Source organism: Cornus florida, unplaced genomic scaffold, assembly GCF_030987335.1.
Source record: "Cornus florida cultivar Cherokee Brave unplaced genomic scaffold, ASM3098733v1 CherokeeBrave_3.0.0_Hap2_Chr04, whole genome shotgun sequence".
NCBI lineage: Eukaryota > Viridiplantae > Streptophyta > Magnoliopsida > Cornales > Cornaceae > Cornus > Cornus florida.
Window position 1 is genome coordinate 98139429 of NW_026775574.1, and position 22668 is coordinate 98162096.

Here is a 22668-nt window from a genome sequence, read left to right on the forward strand (position 1 = left end):
TTAGATGATGTCTTACATTAATCATATTGCTTATGTTTTCATGGTGACAATGGAAATAAGGTTCTGAAATGGTTTAGTGGCATGTTGATAGTGAACTTTGATAATCCATTGCTTAGGTAATTCCTTTGATGGTTTATGCTTAATTCCTAGCTACATGTGCTTCATCATTTTATCAAGAACTTGATAATCTTTCACTTAAGTAAGTATGTTTAAGCTGCACTCTAGTTTAGGTAGTCTAAATATATTCACCTTTGATGGATTATTCTTGTTTGAGATTTAATGTACTTCTTGTTAGTTATATGACAACCATGTGTTGTTATATAATTTTTGACCGTTATATACTGTTTATCCCCTAATTTAGTTCTAGTCTAGCATCTGTATAGTGGTAAAGGCAGATTCACTTCCCTAGTCTTCTTTACTCGTATTTCATCTCTTTTAATTCTCGCTAGCTTTTATTTTATGAACTTCACATTCTTAGTTTTAGTGACAATCCAACAAATCCTCTATAAACCCCCTTATCATTCTAAAAAAAGATTGTAAACACTTAGGTTGCCATAGACTAGTAGTCCCAGTGGTTCGACTTACCCGACCAATAGCCCTATTTTACAATGATTTGTGCTATTTCAAAGGTTGATGTATGATTGACAACTGATCATCCTGCTTGTTTATATATTAATTGTTTGGTATTCCCTCGGGTTTGGGTTTGGGCCTGATCAACCCATGTCTCGGAGTCGAGGGGTATCACAATTTAGCACCTAAAATACCACAACAGAATGGTGTAGTGGAAAGGAAAAATAGGACAATTACAGGTATGGTTCGTACTATGCTTCAGGAGAATAAGATTGCAAGTCACTTTTGGGCTGAATCAGTACGTACTGCTTGTTATATCCTAAATAGAGTTTATCTTAAGCCTGGAACGAACAAGATTTCATATGAATTGTGGTATGATAGGAAGCCCACTGTTAAATACTTTAGAGTATTTGGAAGTAAATGTTATATCCTTAGAGATAGGGAATACTTACGAAAATTTGACTTTAAAAGTGATGAATGTGTTTTTTTGGGTTATTCACAAACCAGTCGGGCTTATAGGGTTTTTAATCTTAGAACCAAAGTGGTTTTGGAGTCTATAAATGTTGTTTTTGATGATACAAAATCTAAGATAACCTCTTCTCAACTTGATGAAGAAGAAACTAATTTTGAAATTGCAGGAGAAAGGAAAAAACCTATAATTCATGAGGAAAACAGAGTTGAGGATTTAGGTGGAGAATATGAAGAGGTTGAAGAAGATGAGGATAAAGAATTAGAGGTCACCACTGATGAACCTATAGGAATTCCTGCACCATCTCTAGATATTCCCACATCTAGCAGTTCTAGAGTTAGATTAATTCATCTAATTGACAATATGATAGGTCCTTGGGATAAGCATGGTACTAGGAGTACAGTCCGTGATGATGTAGGACACTCATGCATTGTAGATGATATAGGACACTCATGTCACATGGTTTAGTTTGAACCTAAGAATGTTGATGAAACGCTTCAAAGTTCTGATTGGCTTATGGCCATGCAAGAAGAATTGCTTTAATTTGTGACGATGTTTAGGAACTGGTGCCTCGACCTAGTGATGTTAATATCATAGGGACCAAATGGATCTTTAAAAATAAACTTGATGAACATGGTCTTATGATGAGAAATAAAGTTAGATTAGTTGCACAAGGATACACTCAAGTTGAAGGAATTGATTTTGATGAAACTTTTGCATCTATTGCTAGACTTGAGTCTATTTGACTTTTTTTTGCTCTTGCATGTCACTATAAATTCAAATTGTTTCAAATGGATGTTAAAAGTGCTTTTTTAAATGGTATTTTACAAGAAGAAGTTTATGTAGCACAACTAAAAGGTTTTATTGATCCACATAATCCTAATTTTGTTTTTCATCTTAAAAATGCTCTTTATGGTTTAAAGCAAGCACCTAGAGCATGGTATGAAAAGTTGACTTCCTATCTATTGCACAAGGGCTTCAGAAGAGGAAAAGCAGATAAAACATTGTTTATTTTTAGGAAAGGAAAAGAATTTCTTTTTACTCAAATATATGTGGATGATATTATTTTTGGTGCTACACGTGATAACCTTGTTCATACTTTTTCTAAAGATATGAGTAAAACTTTTCAAATGAGCATGGTTGGTGAACTGACTTTCTTTCTAGGTCTCCAAGTGAAACAACTTGATGATAGGATTTTCATATCTCAATCAAAGTATGCAAAAGAGTTAGTTAAGAAGTTTGCCATGAAATATTCAAAGCATATTCAAACTCCTATGAGTACTTTATCCAAATTGGATAGAGACTCTGATTCTAACAAGGTTGATCATTTCTTGTATAGGAGTATGATTGGTAGCTTGTTATATTTGGCAGCAACTAGGCCAGATATTTTATTTAGTGTAGGTGTTTGTGCTAGGTATCAATCTGATCCTAGAGAACAACATATTCTTGCAGTCAAGCGCATTATTCGTTATGTCAATAATACATTGAATAATGGATTGCGTTATTCTTCGGAGTCTAACTCTGAGATTGCAGGCTATACTGATGCTGATTGGGCTAGAAACAAGGATGAGAGAAAGAATACTTCAGGTGGTTGTTTCTATGTTGGTACTAATCTTGTTTCATGGTACAGCAAGAAGCAAAATTGCATATCATTATCGTCTTGTGAGGCTGAATACATTGTTATTGGAACTTGTTGCACATAATTACTTTGGATGAAACAGATGTTTCTGAATTATGGAGTTGATCAAGGTACTATTTCTACTTTTGTGATAATACTAGTACAATTAATATTCAAATAATCCAGTTTTGCATTCTAAGACTAAACACATTAACATTCGATATCACTTTCTTAGGGAATTTGTTGAACAAAATGTCGTGTCTTTGGAAAAAGTGCATAGTGATCAAAATTTGGCTGATATTCTCACTAAACCTTTAGATGCTCCTAATTTTTCTCAATTTAGGAAATCTATTGGTGTCTGTTGTCTTGATTAGATGCATTGCAAAGACATAGTCTAGAAAGGATCTTCATGCATATCTTGAGAGTCTAGATTATGTTTTTGGGAAATTAAGTAAACTATATTGATTGAGTATGTTGAACACAAGGAGATTAATGATACATGAATTATATGTGGAAAGCATACAATGGCTATGAATTGATGAAATTGATTTTGCTTACTTATTTCGTATAGTAAATGAATCATTAATAGTACATTTACTTGAGATGTCATTATTTTGGTCAAAGATAATGTTGATATGATTGATCATTGTCTTGGAATTTAAACTTGATTTATGTGTTTTAGACCAAAAGAGTGAAAAGAAAAGGAAATTGAAAAACAGCTTGGAATGAAAAAGTTTTTTGAAAAAGAAAGAAAAATATTTGCTGTTTGAAAAAAAAAGGGGTGACATGGAAAAGGTTACCTTTGGGATTTGTCTGAAAGCTACATTGACTCAAAACAAATGGAAATAAGGGAAAGAACTGGCTGTCAATAAGCGTGAAAGCCGCCAATGTGTAAAAAAAAAATGGAGCACAAAGAGAGATATAAAATATATATATATATATATATATATCTTTTGCACATGTTGATTGTTTGATTTCAAAGGATATGTGACATCATTGATTTATTATCTAAAATCTGAGTAATTGACAGATCATATATTTTTGGAACTTGGTGATGATTTTACTACACTTACTAAGTTTGTGGAACTTCAAAGAATGGATCTTGATTATTTCTGTTGATATATATAATCTTGTGGAGTCTAGATTTTCATTGGTTTCAATTTACAAAATTTATATGGTTGGTTGCTTCCTACTTCTAGGATATTTCTTCCTTGTGACCCTTGTTAATTTGTGACAAAAATGAGGAGATAAATTATAAGAGATTAGTCATCATTCAGGGGGAGAGTGTTTAAGGGGAAACCTTTTGGTATTGAGGGGGAGAACCATTGTTATCATTGCATGTGTTTACATAACATTGATATTCAGGCATCAAAATGTGTTATTTTATGCTTGTGTTTATTTTCTTGATTAAGCTTCACGGGTAATTGTGTTTGAGCTAATGTGTAGATTATAGGTTGCTACATGTGTTGAAGCTTTATAAGGTTCAAGAAAATTTCCGCGTATCATTTCCTTTAACATTCTATGTAATTTACTTTCCTGCTTGGGTAAATTGCTGAATTGTTTTAGGGTTTGTCACGAAATTGCCAAAGGGGGAGATTGTGAGATATATATTTTGTAATTGTCTAATTTCATTGTCAAAACAAGTCCGATCTAGTTGTAAGTTTTCGGTTTAACAATTTCAAGATTGAAGATCGGATGAGGATTTGAAGAAGTTCAAGTGTTCATGATATACTACACTCCGAAATAACGAGAACAATGCTCTAAGAAGTTTTGAGAGGTAGTGAGAACATTTAGGAAGGGTTTTGAAAGGTTCAGAACAAGTTTTTACAATCTATCTATCTTAAACTGGTTCAAGATTTATTGAACAGGTTCAACATCATCAGAATTGCCAAAATTTCAAGACTGGACATCTTGAACCGGTTTAAGAGGGCTGAACCGGTTCAAGAATTCATGGGATTCTTTACTGGCCATTTTGAACCGGTTCAGCCCCTCTGAACCGGTTCAAGAAGTCCTGAATGCATCAGGTTTTCAAGTTTATTTCTTCTGATATTTTCTTTTTGATCCCAACTTCCTTCCAAATCCTATGCACGGAATTTATCATATTTTCTAAGGGATTAGGACTTTCAAAATTCTATATAAACCATGTCATATATATTGATTTATTTACGGCTTTAGGAGAAATCAATTCTATATTTTGAGAAAGCCTTTAGAGAGAGAAGAATTCAGAAAATCAAATCTGATTATTCTGAATTTATTTTTGAGAGCACACGTATATATTCATGAGTGATTTAGCTGTGTTGTTCTCTATCTCATTGGAATTGGAGCTGTATTGAAGATTCAGATATTCCGAATGATCAGCAAGATTTAATTCTTCTACAATCGAGTTCAAATCTTGAAGAACAGAAGTAAACGCAGTCACACTTTGAAAGGGTTGAAGCATTCGTGGAGTGCCTGCTACTCCGCTACAAATATCAAGTGTAAGCCTAGGGTCAAGTTGCTGTTGGACGGGGAATCACAGAGCCAGAAGATCGTCAGCGGTTGGTGTCACGCCCCAAAAATTTTAACACAAGAACCCTTGTCTTAGACTAAAATATGGTACGTGACTCACATCATTCATCCACTATAATCCATGATAAAATCAGTAAGAATACATTTTATTTAAAAATTCATCAATCCAAAGGAAATCTATTATATCCCCAACTAATTACAATTCCACGAACTAAGTGAATCTTATTACAAAGTGTTTGCTAAGAAACAATAATAAAATCAATATGTGGAAATCCGGAAGATCTCCTTCTCCCATTGAGCCTCCTTTGCAAGCTAAATCCATGTGCACATGAAAGTAATAAAGGGGTGAGCTCACAAGCTCAGTAAGAAATTGCTAAACACTATCATCGTTCAACAAGTCAATCCTTACTTATAATCCGTATATATATACATATATAAGTGACCATGAAATATCTACTAATCATCGTCATTCTATAACATTAACTCAATTTGTGAACTTGTAACCCATCTAGAATTAAAATTACTAAAATTTCACTTACCTCACATGAGCCCCTGGCTCCCCTCAGCCAGTTGGCGTTCTAATGCCATTACTTCACATGAGCCCTTGGCTCCACTCCAAATAAATGGTGTGAACTGTATAGTCCCTGACTACCAAATACACACATGTGACTGGGTTATACGTCTACTAACCCAGATGGCTCCTGACCACGTCCACATACTAAGGGCACCTTTAGCCCAATGGCCATAACAAAAGAGTAATTCACTCCCGTAGACAGCCCTGACTGCGCTCAACAACCTCATCATTAGTTAAGTCCTAGACTACTGCTCCAACTAGTTTAATCACTTTAATTAAACACTAAAAACATTTAATTAATTCCTAGTCATAATATCATGAGTTATCAAACACCTTAATTAAATTCACTAAAAAATAATAATTAACATAATTAATAGGTACTAACAGCCAGAACCTAACAGTAACTCAATCATATTCTTTCGTTACCACCCAACAACAAAGGTTCAGCCATGTGCCCAACTAACTACTCATTAAAATAAAAACCCATTAGCAGGCCCTCAAACACTTCACTGTAGACACCCTTAAATTCAACTACTCATGTACATTATGTTATGTGTAAAGAAAAATGCATAAATCCATGAATTCCCAAAACCACGTCATGTAATCAAATGCACATAATAATACTATTCCACCTATACATATGTAGATATACACTATCTTCCATGTATAAAAAATATCTCTAAAAATCCATTATATTATCTATGTAATCATCAAATCATTTATTATACTTTGTTCAATCAATGCCTACACTTGATTGCTAAACAAATGCCTCCAAAATTAATAATTCAATATTCTAAAATCTAGTTCGAGAGGACTCCAAATAGTACCATAATTATAGGCTTCATACAAAATTCATCCATGTCCATTTAAAATATTTGCTAACTGAAGACCCACTTACTACCATATACACACTAACCAACATACTGATGCATTCCTCATTTTACACCAGTACTGTACATGCTCATTGAGATATCATATGAGTAACCAATAATTAATAATAGTAGTGCTCCACAAAGGCGTGATTGAGTTAACAGTAATTACAATACCCATGTTTTCTTTAGTATTCATTCACCCCAGTCCACCGATCCATCTTCATTATCTAAAATATCACCTACTTAAATCATGATTCATGGTGGATAACAATATATATAATATTTATGTACACAGATCTACAATCATTTTGCAACCTCTGATTAATCTAGAAAAGAGACCAACTACATAATGGCAACAACAAGATTATCTATAGTGCAATCCTAAATAAGATTAACTTATCATTCCTTGCCTAAAATAACATATACTGTATAATCAATATTAAATAACGGGTCATGCTACGACATATACATGAAAATAAAAGCAAGAATTAACTTGCCTGAAATGTAATCACAAGTTGAGTTTTTCTTCACCTCTCAGCAATGAACGAGTAAAATTTCTCAGAAGAGCAGCCTAGTTCCCAAAAAACTAAATACAACCAAGTCTAGATAGATATGTAGTGGTTGTGTTCAGTAAGAACTCTTTTTAAATTTCAAATAAACTAAATAATAACTCTTCTACCTCATTTTAAATACAATCGCTTACCAAAATAATAATTAAAGATAATGCCTAAATAATAATATACGTCTATATATATATATATATATATATAATACTTATTTATGGAGTTTTACAGTTGGTGTGGTGTAGAACGATAGGGTGTGAGTCAGAGTAAAAGTTCGGTATATTTTGTTTCAAACATAGTGGATTGGTTTATATTGGAATGCACAGTCTATGACGTTTTTCCCATAACAGTTGACGTATTTTATCAACTGCGATTTCCTCGCTAAAATCCTGGTGCAATTTCTCTAACTCTAACTTGCTTTACTTTACATATATTTATGATTGTGAATGTTTAAATTGATCATATAATTTAATCAATCACAAATTGAGCAAGTTGACCTAATAATCAGATTTAGGTCATTAAAGGAGTTAATTACAATTAAAATCAATTGATTGTTTCCGCACCCCGCATAACTCTTGTTTTCACAGTTTTCAGGTTTATGCGGGAAAACTACACTGAATTTTCTTTCATTGTGTACGAAGGTTTAACAAGACAAAGCAAATGGACTCGTTACATTCAAGAAGTCCATTTCATATGCTTATGCCGGCCAGTGTGAAAGTTTAAATTTTATTTATTTATTTATTTAAAAAAATAATAATAAGTGCTATAAAATCATGACTTAGTACAAATTTTAAAATATATTAATGATTGCATTTAAATATGTAATATTATAAAATAAAATAAAGAATCGACTAAAAAATATTATTTTGTTTGTATATATCGTATTCGTATCATATTATACTAATGTCCCGTGTTCATCGTATCGTGTTTCTTAGCCCACGGTCATTATTTTCCATGTTCAATTTTTTTTTTTCAATAATTAAGAGTAATATGGTAAAAATGTGGGAACATTTGAATGCATAACCGTCGGGCAAATAAAAAGAGGGCATTGCCAGAATCTCAGCTCCCATATTTTGTTTTTGGCAACGAGAAAAAAGGATGTAACTTAATAAAAGTGGGTAAGTGTCTCCATCGATTGCTTTTCCTTGTTCAATTTTTTACTCATTAATAGGGAAGTTACCCAATTTTTAACCCTTTATTAGAATAATTGCAAAGTTTTGGGTAACAAACTATTTTTGTGGAAAACTGTGAAATAGGTTGAAGAAAAAAGGATGTAATTTAATAAAAGTGGGTAAGTGTCTCCGTCGATTGCTAAGGCCTTTGTTGACTTTTTTTTGTCCTAGGAAGCTGCACTGAATTTTCTTTCATTGTGTAAGGTTTATAACAAGACTCCTTTAAAAGATCGAGAAGAGAGCTAGGTGGTGACAATGCTAACTTGGCATACATTTTCAGCACAGATAATATAAAACCGTAGCTGTCTTAGAATGGATGACAGGTTGAGGGAGGCTGCTCAAGAGGGAAACATCCAACGTTTGTATGCATTAATTCAAGAGGATCCTAAATAATTTTTTGAGGTCACGACTGCGGACATAGTTCGAGTTTTATTTGATCCGTGTGGGGGTTACCTTGTACGAGTTCTGTGAATTAGTCGAGGCAAAGCCCTGACACCCCGGTTATCGGGAAAAAAAAAAAAAAAATCTAAATAATAAAGTTTTATTTTTTATTTTGATTTAATTAAAAAAAATAATTAAAAATGCATAATAATTTTATTTTTTTCTCTTTTAAACAAAAAAATTAAATTAGCATTTAAGTTTCGTATTTATTAAAATAAGTTTGTGTAAAAAGTAATATAATTTAATAAAAGTGGGTAGGTGGCTCCATGGTAACTTTGATTTTGGGTGTGGATTCATTCCCGACGACCTTGACTACGTTTGCTCAAAAAGGGAATCCGGATTGCTGCTGGGGATCCATGGCATTTTTCACTACCGTTTACCCAGAAATTTCCAAGTTTATCCAGAGGAAGCTGCACTGATTTTTCTTTTTGTGTCCATTATGGTACTACTATTTTTTTCTCCCCCAAATTATCTAAAAATTCTTTTGTAGGGTTGATAGGAGATATATATACTTTCATTGGTATACAACAGAAACTGCATAAAAGAAATACTTGTATCGGAAAAAAAAAAAAAAAAAAGAAAAAAGAAATACCTGTAGTTACTCATTTCCCTAAGCAATATTTATTTTTCTTAAGCACTCAATTATCTTGGATATGGCATTTAAATAAAGAAACTACGTGTGAAGACCGACCATTGGATACTTTTTTGATTTTTTTGATTTATTTATTTTCACTAATTTTTTGAAAGTCGAGGTTGTGGATGTCTGTTAACTTGAACCATTTCAAGTAGGTTGTGGATGTCTGTTAACTTGAACCATTTCAAGTAGGTTCTAGTACGAATTTTCTCTGTGTTTCCCACAATGGGACCTTATAATATCATCTAATTTTTCATAATTAATTCTCAAGTTGTTGACTTATACAATAAACTAAACATATCTAATAGGAGTGAAGGGTCTGTAGAAACTTGGGTGTAAATTCATCTATCACAACCTTGTACAGTTGTACTGCAAGGAGATTCGGATAGCTAATGCGGCTCGATGTGCTTGACCGGCGTTTACTTTAAAGGGAATTGGGATTGCTGATGCGGGTCCATCGCCTTTTTTACTACCCTTTATTCCAGGAAGTTTCCAGGTTTATGGGGGGAAGCTGCACTGAATTTTCTTTCATTGTGTACGAAGATTTAACTAGACAAAGCAAATGGACTCCTTATAAATATTAGCGAGTTCGGCGGTATATGCATGCTCAATCGGCATACATATTCAACAACCATATATATATACACACACATATAAAGCAATCTTCTTCAACTACCTATAACTGTAGTTGTCTTAGAATGGATGACAGGTTGAGGGCGGCTGCTCAAGAGGGAAACATCCAACTTTTGTACACATTAATTCAAGAGGATCCAAATATTTTGGAGCGCAATATGGATGATAAATTTTTGTTAGCTGATACTCCTTTACATGTGGCTGCATCAACGGGTAACCTTCAATTTGCCGCAGAAGTCATGAAGTTGAAGCCGTCGTACGCCAGGAAGCTCAACCTAGATGGCCATAGCCCCATCCACCTTGCTCTGCGAAGTGGGCATCATCGCGTGGTCGAGTGGTTTGTCTCTGTTGATAGCAACTTGGTCCGTGACAAAGGAGGAGATGAGGGCATGACTTCTTTGCATTATGTGATTGCTCAAGGAAATGTTAATCTTTTGAGATCGTTTCTATTGGCTTGCCCAGACTCCATTGAAGATTTGACAACTAAACGAGAAACTGCACTGCATGTTGCCCTAAAATACTACGTTCCCAGGATTTTTGAGGCTTTGGTGGGATGGCCAAAGAAGACCGACAAGGAAGACATCTTAAACTGGCCAGATGATGATGGCACCACCATCTTGCATATGGCCATATCCAAGAATCAAACTTAGGCAAGAGTACTCTTAATTATATATTCAACCCGTCACGGTGACTTATCATATTCTCTGTGGTGTTCTTTTAGAATTCTTTTAGTTGTATATGCAGGCATATTAATTGGAGTATATATATATTAACTAATGCCTTGATAATGTTGGCTTTTTCTCTTATAGCACTTTCTAACTTTGCTATGATACCACTTTGTTGGAAATAGTGGGTTATACAAACAAATACAACTCTATATAATTTGAAAGAGAAATGAAAGAAAAAATATATTATTTCACTTATATCTTAATAAAATTACTAGAGTACATGATTATATAGGCCTTGAAAACACATATCTATGAATTACATAGAATTGCCCATAACTCTCATTTCTCCCACTAACATAATCTTCAAAAGGCATAACTCCCACTAATATAGTATTTGTTAGGCTTAACTATCATGACTCTTGATTTTACATAACCTTAACTCCCACTAAGACAATTTACTACCCACTAACATATATGATAAATTCACACATGCATCATGGATATAAAATACTTGAAAATACTAAATACTAAAATACTAAAATCAAGTTTATTATTCAACATCCCCCCCCCCCCCCCCCTCTCCCCCCCTTAAACTTGATTTTTGTAACTTGAGAATCTTATTAATCTTGGGGGCTTGATCAAAAGTTCAATGGTTGATCTTAAATTCCACCTCCTTCAATAGCTTCAATCTTCTTGGCCATTTCCATTGATGTGTAGGGCTTGTGAAACTTCTTCAAATGCTTGAATAATTCATTCTCAGTATCGATCTTTATCTTCTTCACACAAACACACCAATCTTCTTTCTTCTTGAAATTTCGATACTTCTTGAACTTCACATCTGCTACTACTTTGGAATTAAAAAATAACTCCATATTCACCCAACCTGTGTCAATTACAAAATTCTCCAAACCATTTTTCAAAAAATAATTTGAGAAATTATTATCAACTTGAGCTTCAATCTCATACTTCGTTAAAACAACTTTCTCCAATAAAAGTTCATCATTCTCCACAACATGAACACAATTATCATAATATTTGATTTCTTTTTTCAATTGGGATGAATATGAAGAAATCAAAATTTTATTAAATAAGTTATATCTAACTTTTTTCTTTCTTTTATACAATCCCAATTATGAAAAAATAAAAAAATAATAATAATAACTTCTTTGAAATTGGAATTTGGAACCATACCTGAAATTGTTAACTCACCAATTTCATCAATTTTTGTCTCTTCTTTAGCACCTTCTTCTTCTTTAATTTCTCTTTCTATTTCAATCTCCTCCACTTTTTCAATCTTTTCTTCAACACCTTTCTTTATCTCTTCCTTATTCACCATTTCACTCTAGCCTTCAACTTTTGAATTTTCAATTTCTTCAACTTCATTTGTGTTGTACACCTCTTCATTCTCCACAAATTTGTCCTCTAAACTTTCATAATCAGCCTTCGTAAACTCATCATTCTCAAAGCATTGTACCCGATACTCCATGGGTAGTGATTCACTTCTATGATTGGAAACGATGGTCTCGAGCATCTTCCAAACACAACTTGGAGTTTTGGACTCTCCAAAATACTCCCAAATTTCTTGATGTATTGCTTTCTGCAACCCTACCAATGCCTTTTCTTCTTTCTATTCTCGAAGCTTGTTGGACATGCCATTCTTTGGCTCTAATCCAACAACATCCCACAAATCACATGCTTTGAGGTATGAAGTCATGATGATTCTCATTCTCCTCTAATTAGATAACATCATCTTCTCACTAAGAAAATACATTTTTTCCCCTTCATCCTCATCAAGGAGAAACATATTTTTTCTCAAATGTTGAACCTTCTAGGATCAACTTCGTCAGGCCTTCAGGATCGTCTAGGCTCTGAACATGAAATATGGCTCTGAAATAGAACCTAATTGTTTGTCATTTCTTCTCTATCTCACAAATTAGCTTTGATACCACTTTGTTGGCTTTTTCTCTGATACTACTTTCTGACTTTGCTCTAGTACCACTTTGATGGAAATAGTGGTCTATACGAACAAATACAACTATATATAATTTGAAAGAGAAATGGAGGAAGAAATATACTATTTCACTTATATCTTAATAAAATTACTAGAGTACATGATTATATAGGCCTTGAAAACACATATCTATGAATTACATATATATGCCCATAACTCTCATTTCTCCCACTAACATAATCTTCAATAGGCATAACTCCCACTAACATAGTATTTGTTAGGCTTAACTCTCATGACTCTTGATTTTACATAACCTTAACTCCCACTAAGACAATTTAGTACCCACTAACATATATGATAAATTAACACATGCATCATGGATATAAAAATACTTGAAAATTCTAAATACTAAAATACTAAAATCAAGTTTATTATTCAACAGATAATATATATATCCACTGTGCAATCAGGCTGTGAGATTGTTGTTAGGCAGAGAAGTGATTAGAAAGATTAAGGTAAATGCAAAGAATGATATGGGCTTAACAGCTTTGGACATCTTTCAACTTCCAATGGAATTGGACATCAACATAGAGATTGGAGATATGCTATGCCGAGCTAAAGTATTGAGAGGAATATGTATTAAACATGATGATCCCCTTGAAGAATTAGGTAAACTAGACAAGTACTGTTTTGGACTTGGTGCAAACAAGGACATGTCTTAGGCAGTATTGACTGTGGCCGTACTAATTGCAACAGCCACATTCCAAGCTGCGCTCAGCCCACCTGGTGGAATCTGGCAAGATGACATGAGTCACATATCCACCTGGGGAATAGTTCATAGAGGACCACATTTTGCAGGGAGATCAACAATGACATAGGTGTAGTTCGATGTTTTCTATTTTTGAAACAGTGTCACCTTTTATGCGTCCATGAGCACAATCCGTTTCTACACGGAAGGATATTTTCTACTAAATATATCCCAACTATTTCTCAGTGCCACTTATTGTTGCTTTGTGCTTCTTATCGCGCTGTACACCGTACTCAGGATATTCTTAGCCCTGTTGTTGTTTCATTTCTTTGTATTTTCCTTGATGCGCTTTATCCTCCGTACGGAACAAATTGAAGTACCATCCATCTTCCCAAAAAAGAAATTTGAAATACGATACGTTCCTACCTTCCAATTTATAATGTTTGCTATTATATATGTTGTTGCCATGGCACCTATGTATACCCCGAATTTAGATTATATTAAGATGAGGATGGCATTGAAATATTATTTCTAGCAAAGCTAATTTTCTTTCTGATGCTGCATGACTTGCTTCCACATGTACTGTTTGGCTACTCATTTTTAGAGGTTAGAAGGAGGAAATAGTTGGACAATAACCCAGGGTCATACAACAACAACAACCCTGTAGTTTTTGATGACTCAAGTATTTCTTGGTGGGCATGGATGAAAAAGTTCCATCTTCTGGAAGCTGAACTAAATGGTTTTCTATTTACTAAAAAAAAAAAAAAAAAAAGGAAGACTAAAAATACACCCAACAAAAATAAAAAACAGAAAAGGAAAAAAAAATAGTTCCATTTTTGTTTTTAAAACAGACGGTTAGATTACTTGGTTTTTTCTCAACGGCTATATTTTATTTAATTTTTCTAAATAGCTATATTTTGTTTGTCTTTTTTTTAACGGCTATATTCCCAACCAGTGGCTATATTATGTTTGTCTTTTTCCTAACGACTATATTTCTTGTAAGATATTATTTTATTTTTGGCAATTATGGTAAACAAAACAAGTCCAAGTCGAGTTATAATTCAAGTTACTTGGTCTACAAGTTATCAAGTTCGACAGCGACTACAGAACTGGGAAGTTGTTCAAAGTTACCACAATTGAGATCATTTGAAGAAAAAGGTAAGAACAACACATTAGGAAGGATTCTAAAAAGGTTAGGACACATTCTACACTTGGTATTTATTTCAGACTTACCAAATACAGTGTTTGCAGCCAGATTGAACCAAAAATTCAAGTCTAGTATACTTGAACCGGCTCAGCCTCCTTGAACCGGTTTAAGGCTTCAAGATTGACTTCGAAATCCAATCGCCAAACTTGAACTGGTTCAGCACCTCTGAACCGGTTCAAGAAGTCTTGTTCATAGCATAACTTCAGTTTCCTTATCCTGATTTGTTTCCCAGTTGGTCTAGAATTATACCAAGTCTTGTGCACGAATTTTTTCATATTTTTAGAGGGACTAGGACATTCTAAACTCTATATAAACCTTGTCATACACATAGTTTTATTCACGGCTTTTGCATTATCAGTTTATTATTCTAAAAAGCTTTACAAAGATTTTTGTCTTAGAAATTCTTAGAGAATTTTCTGTTTGTCTTTCTAGAACATATACACATAAACACTTAGTGAGTTTAGAATTGTGTTATTCGAATCCTGATCGTGATCATACAGTTGCATCTACATTGATCAGATAAAAGTAAATCTACTTTTACATCGAATTCAGACGATTAAAGAATAGAAGTAAAGCGATCACACTTTGAAAGGGTTGGAGCATTCGAGAAGTGTTATCTGATCTACTTGCTACTCTTCTACAAAGATCAAGCATAAGCCTGAAGTCAAGTTGCTGTTGGACGGGGAGTTGCAAAGCCAGAGGATTGTCAGCAGTTGGTGTTTGGTAGAACGATAGGGTGCATGTGAGCCAGAGTTAAAGTTCAGTGTACTTTATTTCAAGCATAGTGGATCGATTTACTTTGGACTGCATAGTCCACGAGGTTTTTCCCATGCAAACAGTTGACGTATTTTATCAACTGGGGTTTCCTAGCTAAAATCCTGGTGTCATCTCTAACTTTACTTTGCTTTATTTTAGATTGCATAATATTAATCTATTAATTGCTAAAATAAAGTAAGTTAGAAAAACACAAGATTTGTTTTAAAATAATCAAAACTTTCTAAGTATTTTCCATTCCGTACAACTCACATTTCCAATGGCTATATTCTGTTTGTTTTTTCTTCAACAACTTTATTCTCAATGCCTATATAAACCACTCATTCTCTCATTTTTTTCAATTATCAAGTCCACTTCTTTATATCTTCAAATTCATTTTCTCTTCTTTGAATCTTTATCTTTATTAAAAAAAAAAAATGACTTCATCATAACAATCAATTCCAGTGTCCGGATCAATTTCTCCATTGATTTCCTTTTCATCTTTTGATGGGGAAGATTTTTTTGAAGAACGTCAAAAAATTATGGATGAATGCGATGATGCAACTGTTATCACCAGAGAAGGTAAAGGCATTCTTTCGACGTCGTAAGAGAAAATATATTAAACTTGATCGAGAGGAGGCAGCCCAGCGGGTATTCTAAGATTATTTTACTGCAAATCCCACTTTTTCACCTAAGATGTTTTGTAGACGATTTCGGATGTGACGAGATCAAGTTTGTTTATTCGCATTTTAAATGGTGTTACAACATATGATGAATGGTTTATCTAGAAGCCTAATGCCATCGATCGTATAGGTTTCAATATGTATACTCGCATATGGAATTTCAGCGGATCTTTGTGATGAGTACATAAAGATTTTTGAAACCACTGCGGTTGATAGATTGAAGCGCTTTGGTGATGCTGTAATTGCGGTGTATGCAAGGCAATACCAACGCACACCGAACGAAGATGACATTGCACACACTACAAGAAAAAGGGCTTCTACGAGGGGCTAAAAACGCCGTGGAAACCTATTCACGGTGCATTCTAGGCACTCGTGTATGAGGGTTCCGTAAATACTCAATTTTTTTTTTTACGGGAAAAAATCTACCTCGTAGAAAAACAATAGATTCGCCGTAGAAAATAATTTCGTTTATATATATTAAATTTTATTTAATTAACCTGCGAGGTGCCAAGGCGCCAAGGCATACCATAGAAAAGGTTTCTACGACAAATTGTAACTACCCGTAGAAAACTCACGAGACACCATCGCCTGCCGTAGAAAAGTTTTTTAGTATAACTACTCGTAAATAATCTCATGAGGTACCAATGGATGCCGTAGAAAAGTTTTCTACGTCAAGTTGTAACTACCCGTAAATAATCTAATGAGGTACAGAAGCATGTCATATAAAAGTTTTTTAAAGCGAATTTTAACTACCCATAAATAATCTCATGAGGCATTGAATCATGCCGTAGAAAACTTTTCTACGGCAAATTTTAGGTACCTGTAAATAATATAAATCATTTTCATGACTTGCCATATATGCCATAGAAAAATTATTTAAGGAGGATTTTCACTTATTTACGGTATTTCAAGCTCCCCGTAAAAAAAAAATATATATATATATATATATTTTTTATAAATAATGCACCCTTAATTAATTCCTATTAATCATCCACTACCTATAATTCACATCACTTTCAGTTATAATTCACATCACTTCAAAAAACATACATATCCCATTAAATATATCAAAAGAGTTAAAACATTTTTACAATTCATCATTTATCAATGTTCCAAAACATAAAGTACATCCATTTGTCAAGAAAATCATCAATTTCTTAACACTTCTATTGAAAAATTGATAAACCTTCTAAAACTTGAGTTTCAGTCTGCACTTGTCAAAAAACCACCTCACTGTACAAAATCCAAGGAAGTAGCTGCAAAATCCAAGCAAGTAGCTGCAAAATCCAAGAAAGTAGCTACATCACCCAAGTCTCAAATTCAGAATGCTAATAAAAAAAAGGGAAATAACAAGATTATCATTTATGAATCAAACACAAACATTTTGCTAAGAATTTTTTCCTTAGATCTGCTTTTGTATTTGAAGCAGATAATTTTCCATAATTGAATCCTAGATTTTTGCAAGGATGTATGAGAACAGACAATATCATAATCTCTTTATATTCATGAACACTATAATATCATAAAATGTAGTCTCTTTATCTCATGATTATGAGAAAATCTGAAACATTCTGAAACAAATTGGAAACATGGTAGGTTTTTGGTGCAATGATTATGAGCAAATCTGAAACTTTGAATACAAGTCAAGTGTTATATATATATATATATATATAATCTCAGTTTGTTGCTAGTTTAATTTATATATGTTTTCTTTTTATGTTCTATTTTAATAATTTTTCAGATTTTCCATTTTTGGGCTGCAATAGGATTTATGGGTCATATTTTGGTCCAAATTATTGTAATAAACCTTTGTTCATGGTTTTTAGTTGGTCTATATTAGTTTAATTAGTCAAATTTTATATGTTTTTATTTATTTCTTTTCCCTAAGCAAAGTTCTCAAGTTTCTAAATAAGACTCCAAATCTTATAACTATGAGTGCTTCAATTAAGCAGAGAACATCTTTTATAGGAATTTTCCAACAAACCTTAAGTGTGATGGTTATAGGAATCTAGGGTGATCGTTCTACTCTGTTGGTCCCTAATATGCTTATCTTGAGGTTTGCTCTTTTAATGACAAAATGCATGTTTAAAGGGCTAAATGCAATTTGATCATGGTTTATTGGCATGTTGGGGTTTGGTCAAGTGTTGTTTGCCATATCTTGGAGGTTTACTAATTGAATTACAAACTGATATAAGCTCATTTACTCACTGGAGTTTCAAGGAAGTCATTGCAGCCCTTATAAGTTAAAGAATTCTATGACAACACACTTAATTGGCCTACAGCCTTTAGAAGGGCATTTTTGTCATTATACACATCATTATATTCATATTATATATGCTTGTAGAGCTATAATGTTCAGCTGAGCTCGAATTATTCATATACCAGACAAATCAAATGTGACAGTAGTGCTTTTGCTGGTATGTAAAAAGGGGAATCTGCAGGGGCAATTTTGTAATTCTGTGCAGCTACAAATGCTGACACGTGCACAGTGGTCCTGCTAATATTAGCTGATGACAGAATGGCATTTATTGGCCTCAAGGTTGCACTACATTGTATATACACATTTACACACTTATGTGTATAAAATATCTGTCAAAGACTACTAAAAAGGTGTGTTCTTCAGCTGAAATATACAAGGATATGGTAGTTTTTTCTCACACTGAAATAGCAGGCCTACTACCTCACTGTGATAGGTGGAATGTAGCGTCTTATTCATACTAGGGTTGACAGTGTGAGGCCTATAAAAAGACTATTATAGCAATTGAAAAAGTATGCCTCAATGTGAAAAATCCTAGAGAAATACAGCATAAGAGTGTCTCGAGCGATATAATGAAATAAAGGTTTTCTGAGCTAGTAATTATGAATTTGAGCTGAATGTAACCTTAGAAATCAGTGAGTAAGAGTTGATTCATTAAAGATGAAGTGGAGGGCTGAATGGTGCAGATTTTCTGGTGTAAAGAGAGTTTGAGATGGTCAAATGGTGTTGTGAGCGTTTCTGGATCAAGCACAAGGATTGAGCAAGTTTGTCTAGCTGATGTACATCAGTTGAAAGTGTCAGAACCTCCATACTGAAGCTAGTATTAAATTTCATCCCTCAAACCTCCGGTTTTGGTTAATTTTCTGGTTTAGCTTTTTAATTTGAGTACAAAGTGATTATAGCTTGCTGTGAGTTACATGTTAATCATTTTCGCAAGTTTTTATTATGGATTAAAGGCTATTGAAACTCAGAATTAATCAGAAATATGGTCTTGTTGAAGAATGGTCATGTAAACCTAATCTATTAAGGTTTAAGGCCTGGAAACTGAGACTTGAACTGTGGAAATTGAATACCATGCTATTTTTGATGTTATTTCTATACAAGCATGTGTATTATCATGGAAAATGACTGAGGGTCTCGAGTACAAGTCACTAGAGCTGTGAATTTAAAATTCAGTCCCTTAGAGCTGTATTTCTGTAGAAACTAACTAGTAGCAGTTTTTGGGGCTGAGTTTCATACATTTATTGATGTTCTTAACCTCTGAGCTTTTGTGAAAAGATGAACCAAGTGTATGAGAACATTATCCAAGCCTGAGACCTTCCAAAATACCATTTATACCCTCAGTTCAGAGGCATCAAAGTGGCACTAAAACAAATCCTGTGTTGAGCCTATTTGTTACTGGTTTATACTGAAATGTCTTAATCTTACTGAGTTTATTGAAGACCATGTTTGTGCAAGTGTATTGTGATTAAATAAAGCTATGAGAATCCTTTGTTGAAGAGAATTTGAATTGTTTCAAGGTTGTGTCTGATAAAATTGAAATTCAGTGTTTTAACACTGAAGATGCTGTTGTAACCTTGCATTGGAATATACCTTGCTTGTTAATTGGTTATTAATACCTAAGCAAGTGTATCTAGCCTATTGAAGACTAGGGGAGTGGACTATGAGGTGTTCCTAAGCTTAAATCGCAAAGTTGCCCTTGGAAGCTTAAAAGTTAGGTTTTGGTGGGATTAAGCCTGCTTGTGTGTGCCTATTGCTGTAACTTGCTATCTAAAGTGTTCTAACAATCAAGCAAGTATAATTTGATGATACAAGGCTGTGGGAATTAATTGAAGACCTGAACAGAAGCTGCATTATGAAAAGACTTGTCTAACCTCAATTTTGGGGTTTAAGCCTTTGTGAAGAGAAACTGTGCTATTCTTTTGAGCAAGTGTTTTAGAAGATACCAAGGCTGGGAGAAACAAGTAAAGGTCTATTTTGGATGCAAATGATATTTTGAATAATGCTACTTAGCTTCTATGGATTTACTCAATTGTTTTACCTATTCTTCCCTTTTCATCGATTTGGTGAAGTTCAGATTTCTTATGATAATTCTCAACAAAAAGCTTTTCTCTTTTTTCTCCTGGGAGAGATTTTATTAAAAAGAATTCCGCTGTTTCGCGTACTGAAGATGCTGAAAAGAGTCAACTTCCCTACTGAAGACTTAGGCCCGTCTTTGTTTGACCGTTGTGGTAAAAGTGATTCCACAAACATCGACTGCAATATCGGATCACGAATCATGATGATCCATTCTTGAGACGGATTATCATAAATATTTATAGTTTTATTTTCCTTAAAAGTACAAAAAGTTTCAACATTTTAATAAATTAATATATAATATTAAAAATTTTGAAAATTACAGAAGAAAATTACTCACACTCATCCATTCGTGATTGATGACGGAACATGACGTATTGACTGCAATAGATGGTGAATATTTTCAAATGTTATCTATGAGCTTTGGGTATATTATGGTAATTTCAAGTTCATCGTTTGCTAAGTTGTGTTTTATGACATTAAGGGTAAATAAAGTTGTGGACACAAAAGAAATGGAGACAATTTTGTAAGTTATCAGTTAGCCTTGCCCACTGCACCTCCTTTCCTTCTTATAATTTTGCAGCTTAATTTAAATTTTATTTAGTTGATTGCGTGCTTTTGATATATGTATTATTTTCTATTAAAATCAAGGGATGGCATTTTAGGGTAAAAGGCAATTAGTGGTCTTCTCTAGCAGGTGTTGATTCTATATATTTGTTTTTAAGTACTTTACTGGTAACTATCAATTTTGGCAATTTCAATTATAGTAATCTTGCATTGAGTAGATAAAATATTTTTTTTACTTATGCAATATCTTGAGTATGAGGATTATGTACTTTATGGAGCTCTAAGCAAATTAGATTGATGTAGTGGGTGATTACTGTCCAAATTTATTAAATTGTAATTCTACCACCAGTCTGTTGTTTTTTGTCTAGTTTCTTGATATTTATAAGGCGTACATGTATATTTAAATTCTTAATACCTATAGTGATGTGTCGTAGGCTTCTCTTTCTCATAGAGTATTGATATTGCTGAGTGAATATGGAGACTGCTAAAATTTTCATTTAATTTACCTGTTTTTATATTGCGCATCATCTAAAATCAGTGAGAAAATTAACATTTGTTACAATTGTAAAGAATGCAATATAATGACATGTGATCTTGCCATTGTGAAGTCATCTAAGGCTGAAACCCAACTTCTTTTATGCCCTTTCCCCATCACAATGAGAGCTTCAATTTAAGGTTGTGCTTAGAACTGGGAAGAATATATATATATATATATATATATATATATATATATATATATATATATATTTTAGGTAGGTAACTTGCTCACACTCATCAATATGTGCAGGAAATCAGGAGCAGGCCATACTAGTGCAGTGGACTGGTAGGCCCTTTATATCTTGCTTTTGGTAAATTGACATTTCAAGTTCTTCTCCCCTTTGTCATTTAATTTTTATTTTGAAGTAATAAATTTTCTTGCATAAAGAGTTTTTTTTGATGTGGGAGAGCCTTTTCAATCATAAACCCTCTTTCTCTTTAGTAGAGCATACCACATTCCGGGTATGAGTTTTTTTATGACCATCTTCAGATCCCCAAAGTAAATCTCTAACCTTCTTCTCAATCAAGGCATCAATAAAAGGTAGAATGTTCATGATTTAAAAAGAAAATGTTTTCTGTTGTAGTTGAGAAGTTGCATACATGCAGTTTACTTTGTGGTTCTATGTGAATATATGAGTTGCATATTTGTTATTTTATAAGAGTTTACTTTTTTATGTGATAGGCAAAAATGTAATGGCTGGATTTAGTTTCTTTCTACGCCTTATACAATGAATGTAGACAGATGGGCAAGCTTGGTGGTGCTATTTCTTTTTAATCTTTTGTTAGCACTTGGTTTTCTTTTCTTTTTTTAACAATGATGGAGACTTTGTACTCCAAATTATTCAATGAATGTTTTGGATTAATTTTTGGCGATTGTTGTTCTTTATTTAACATTAATGGAAACTTTGTACTTGAAATTATATAATGAATGTTTGGGATTAATTTTGGTGATTGTTGTATATATATGGCTTTGGCTGGAATTTGGTTGTGTATGTGGAGTAGGATATGAGTGATATATGTTGTTGGATGAGAGGTTACCCATTTATAATATATATATATATATATATACACACACTTTATACCATAGGCTTACTGTGAGGTAGAAACTATCACATTAATTCTATCACGGGCTTGAACTATGGTATTATAAATATTTTATACTATATT

General features: G+C 33.3%; 1 protein-coding gene across 1 annotated transcript; it reads left to right on the top strand.

Moving 5' to 3' along the window:
• The first annotated feature begins 10049 nt into the window (after nucleotides 1-10049).
• Nucleotides 10050-10843, top strand: LOC132304135 (ankyrin repeat-containing protein BDA1-like). Its single transcript, XM_059801689.1, has one exon. The coding sequence runs from the start codon at nucleotides 10120-10122 to the stop codon at nucleotides 10702-10704; it is 585 nt and encodes a 194-aa protein (XP_059657672.1). The 5' UTR covers nucleotides 10050-10119; the 3' UTR covers nucleotides 10705-10843.
• The last annotated feature ends 11825 nt before the right edge of the window (nucleotides 10844-22668 follow it).